Below are 5,000 nucleotides of genomic sequence, written 5' to 3' on the forward strand. Positions count from 1 at the left end.
ACACAGACATACACACACACATACACAAACACATACAGAGCCTGAACACCCAAGAGCATGACGGCAGCACAGACACACACACACACACACATACAGAGCCTGAACACCCAAGAGCATGATGGCAGCACAGACACACACACACACACACACACACACATACAGAGCCTGAACACCCAAGAGCATGATGGCAGCACAGACAGACACACACACACACTTACACACACACACACACACACACACACACACACACACATACAGAGCCTGAACACCCAAGAGCATGATAGGACAAGGACATATAAAGTAATTAAGTGTGTGTGTGTGTGTGTGTGTGTGTGTGTGTGTGTGTGTGTGTGTGTGTGTGTGTGTGTGTGTGTGTGTGTGTGTGTGTGTGTAAGAGAGAGAGAGAGAGAGAGAGAGAGTGACAGAGAACAAGAACAAATGCAGTAAAAAACTACTTATCAAAACTAACCTTTATGGCCACATCTTCATACACATACATAGATAGATAGATAAATAGATAGATACATAGATAGATAGATACTTTATTGATCCCTAGGGGAAATTCAAGGTCACAGTAGCATACACATTCAAGGTCACAACACACACACACACATTCAATAACAGCAGAAAAAGTAATTAAAAAGTATATGATATAAAAAACACAACTAAGCAATAAGGACTGTAGAAGATAAAGAATATACTAAATATACTAAAATACAAATTATACTAAATAAAACTTAATCAAAATCAATTTAAAAAACAGTATCCACATAGTGGGTGAAAAATCAATCAGGTGCACTTGCAATGACCGAAGCAGGAACTGAGCTTGTGGTTCTCAGTGCATAAGGTAAGGTAAGGTGCTCTGTGTGAATGAGTGTCATGGTGATGGTGCAAATGAGTAAGTCAAACAGTGCAACAGTGCAAGAATAAAGTCTATATATCTATATATAAATAACTATATTAAGAAAGGTATGTGGCATGGAGGGAGGGGTTGTGCATATGTGCTAATACAGCACGCAAACAGTGAGGCAGAAGACAAATGTAAAGTGGCTAGTGGACAGACAGTTCAAGACATGGAGGTGGTGAAGAGGCAGACAGACTATGCAGAGAAGTCTATTTCTCCTCTTCCCTTTAGTGAAGCATAGAACAGTTCAATGGCCCTGGGGATGAATGACTTCCTCAGTCTGTCAGGTGTGCAAGGCAGTGAGCAAAGTCTCCAGCTGATCAGGCTCTTCTGCTTAACAATAATGTTGTGGAGTGGGTGACACTCATTGTCCAAGATGTTGATCAGTTTGTTCAGGGTCCTTTTGTCAGATATTGAAGTGATGCACTCCAGTTCAGCTCCCACTACAGAGCCAGCTTTCCTTACCAGCCTGTCAATTCGCCCCGCATCCTTCTTCTTTGTGCTTCCTCCCAAACATACTACTGCATAGAAGAGGACGCTGGCAACAACAGACTGGTAGAACATCCTGAGGAGCTTGCTGCACACATTGAAGGACCTCAGCCTCCTCAGGAAGTACAGCCTGCTCTGCCCTTTCTTGTAGAGTGCGTCAGTGTTGGCTGACCAGTCCAGTTTATTGTCCAGGTGGAGACCCAGGAACTTGTAGGAGCTTACCACCTCGACATTGACCCCATCAACTCGTCCCCAACCTCGACATTGACCCCATCATTGACCACATATCAACTCCTCAACTCGGCAACTTATGAAACACTCTAGTTTGCTGTAGTGGGTATACTGTGTGTGCATGTGTGCGAGTGTGTGTATGTGTGTATGTGTGTGTGTGTGTTTGCTGTAGTGGGTATACTGTGATATTGCTAAGGTAGCCTGGTTATGAGTGGGAGAGTGCTGCATTATTGGACAAGAGTGTTTTCTCCATATCCAGTGTTCAAATGACTGTCACATTTCTTTTTGAAAAAAATATCTCATATCAAAATGTTATCACAAATGTATGTTGATACATATCCTTGGATATTTTAAGTGCTTATACGGAAATCTTGAAGCTTTTTAAGTGGGTATAATGCGTAGACCTGCATATCACATAGACTACACCACTGTCTTCATACACATATCAACTCGTCAACTCTCAACTTATGAAACACTGGGGGTAAAGAAAGAGAGAGAGAGAGAGAGAGAGAGAGAGAGTGTGACAGAGAACGAAGCGTTTGAATGGTAGAGGTGGTTTTCTGAGAATGCCATTTTATGTAAAAACAAATGCAGTAAAAAAAAAAACTACTTAAAACTAACCTTTATGGCCACATCTTCATACACATATCAACTCATCACCTTTCACCTTATGAAATACTGAGGGGGGGGGGATAGAGTGGTGGGAGTGAACTAGAGAATAAGAGGGAGGAGAGAAAGAGAGAGGGATGGAGAGAGAGGGGAGAGAGAGAGAAGAGAGGGAGGAGAGAAGAGAGGGAGGAGAGAGAGAGAAAGAGGGAGGAGAGAATGAAAGGAAGGAGCACATCTCAGAAGTCCACTCTCTCTCTCTCCCACTCTCTTCCCTACCACCCAGCTCTGCTGTGCCTTTCCCAGGTAAGTGTCTCTGTGTGTGTGTGTGTGTGTGTGTGTGTATTTTTTGCATACATGTATAATCAGTATGTGTGTGAGTATATGTGTGTATATACTGTGTGTGTGTGTGTGTGTGTGTGTGTGTGTGTGTGTGTGTGTGTGTGTGTGTGTGTGTGTGTGTGTGTGAAATCTGGGCCAGTTGGCAGGGCTGCCAGGCCTCAGTGGCATTGTTCAAAGTTCTGGTGGCTGAGAAGTCTGGGTCAGTCCAAAGTAGAGCTGGGTAGTCAGGATTAGTCTGATCTAATGCTGGGTTAATCTGAACTAGTGCTGGGTCAGTCAAAACTAGTGCTGGGTAGTCTGACCCAGTGCTGGGTAGTGTAATCTAGTGTTGGGTCAGTCCAAATTTGTGCTGGGTAGTCTGGATTAGTCTGACCCAGTGTTGGGTAGTCTGACCCAGTGCTGGGTAATTTGAACTATTGCTGGGTAGTCCTCAGTTGGTGTAAATTTAGAACTGGGTAATCTTGTGTTAGTGTAATTTAGTGTTGCATAAAACTGTTTTAGTGATGGGTTGATTTCTGGGTAGGTGTTGGAGCCAGGACAGAGGGTGTATGTGTGTGTGTGTTTGTGTTTGTGGGTGAATATTGGGTAAGACTCTGGTTTCTCGGTTGATTTTGAGTCAGAGGAGAGAGAGTGTGTGTGGTTTGCTGCTTTGCTTTGGATTGTTGGGTACAGTTGGGGCAGTTTAGGGCTCTGGGTAAAGTTGAGGCAGTTTTGGGCACTGGGTAAAGTTGAGGCAGTTTTGGGGAACTACAGGTGTTTTGAGGTGGAGCTGGATGTTTGTCTCCTCCAGTGGAACTCGTGGTAAAGTGAGTGTTTGTTTGCAAGACTAATTATATGTCTCCTGCGCGGGCGCAGCGCCTGTCGGCCTCGGCAGGTGTCCCCAGGACTCGCAGCTCCTGCTCTCTCGCGCTGTAGAGATGGTAGTGTTTAACTCACTTCACCGCGCGCGTTGATAAAGAACAAACTGTTGACATAAAGTCTTGGTAAGTGCTACAGACTGGTGCTCGTGCGTCGTTGGTCGTATGTAATTGTAATGCATTACATTTTGGGATCATATCTTATTTGAAAACGGCACACGGTCTCCGTTTGTCTGCCAGTGTCACAAAATGTATCTCCCGTTCATCAATGTCCTCTCCAGAGGAGGTCAGTGTTGGCTCGCGTGTGCCTCAGCCTCACACCTCCTCGCGCAAAACATCACTTAATAATGCACGAGGGATTTTCAATCAGTGGAACACGAGCGGCTGACTCGTATCATTTTTCTATTGACGTTAATAATAATTAAAGGCGGATGCACGAGGCCATGTCTGCTACAGCTGCTTAATTATCTGTAAAGAATACATATTTCTCTGCATCCTGGCAAATCGATCAGCCGCTGTTTTCGGACTAATAGGCGTGTGTGTGCCGGATGAGTGTATTGATTGACCCGTTTCTGATTCCACAGGCCTCTTCCCGCCACCGAGATGCTGCTGGACTTCTTTCTATGCTCGCTCCTCTTCTTTGCTGTGCACGCGGTGCCGCGGTCACCCAGTCGGACTCCGCGCGCTCCCTCGTTGAAAGTGCGTCTAGCAGGAGTCGGGCGTCAGGAAAATGAAGGACGCGTGGAGGTACTGCACAACAGCACGTGGGGTACCGTGTGTGATGACGAAGTGGACATTAAACTGGCCAACGTGGTGTGCCGCGAGCTGGGCTTTCAGAGCGGCGTTACGTGGGCACACAGCGCCAAGTATGGAGAGGGAGACGGTGAGTTGCCACGGAGACAGCCCGTTTTCATCCAAGTGGTTGCTTACATACCGTACATGTCTAACTCATCCTAACCCAGTCTGAGCGAAGCTTTCGTAAGGTCCCGGGAGGGCTGCGGTAGGCTCCGGGCGGGGAGAACCGGAGTGTAGCGAGGGAGAGAGGGCGGGAGGGAGTAGTTTTACTAGCGGAGTCCCGACGCGGAGCTACTGTTCTTTACATCGCCTCGCCCTTCCCTGTAATTTGGATTTAAGAGCGCAGTAAAGACTCCAATAAAGCCCTGCGTGCGGAAGGCTGCGCTGGCACGCCAACGCTGTCATTACGGCCCAAACAGACGCTCCCCTCATCCGCGCCGCGGCGCGGCCCTGCGCGCTAATGAGACGTGCCTTGGAGCGCCAGGACGCGCTCTAATTAGTAACGTGTCCTTAGATTGAGAGCTGGTCAGAGGAGGCGCTCACTCTGCGCTTATAATACACCAGTTATATACACAGTCACACAAACTCTCTCTCTTTCGCGCGCACACACACACACACACACACAACCCCTCCACCCCACCCACACACACTCAGAATATACTAAATAAACTGAAGACAAAACAAGTCAAAGCAACATTTTGTCATTTTTTTGTGGTACAGTATGTTTTTTAAGTCCACTTCGCGAAAGAAACACCTGTCCTTTGAAACACATCACT

The 5,000-nt window shown here is 46.5% G+C and overlaps 1 protein-coding gene across 1 annotated transcript in view; it reads left to right on the forward strand.

Annotated features, from left to right (window-relative positions):
* The first annotated feature begins 2,504 nt into the window (after positions 1-2,504).
* Positions 2,505-5,000, forward strand: part of loxl4 (lysyl oxidase-like 4) — a 29,405-nt gene continuing 26,909 nt past the window's right edge. The window contains exons 1-2 of the mRNA XM_048270657.1: positions 2,505-2,536; positions 4,014-4,312. Of these exons, the coding sequence (XP_048126614.1) occupies positions 4,033-4,312 (280 nt within the window). The 5' untranslated portion in view covers positions 2,505-2,536; positions 4,014-4,032. The remainder of the gene's footprint in view (positions 2,537-4,013; positions 4,313-5,000) is intronic.

The sequence above is a fragment of the Alosa alosa genome, chromosome 18, assembly GCF_017589495.1.
Source record: "Alosa alosa isolate M-15738 ecotype Scorff River chromosome 18, AALO_Geno_1.1, whole genome shotgun sequence".
NCBI classification, from domain to species: Eukaryota; Metazoa; Chordata; class Actinopteri; order Clupeiformes; family Clupeidae; genus Alosa; species Alosa alosa.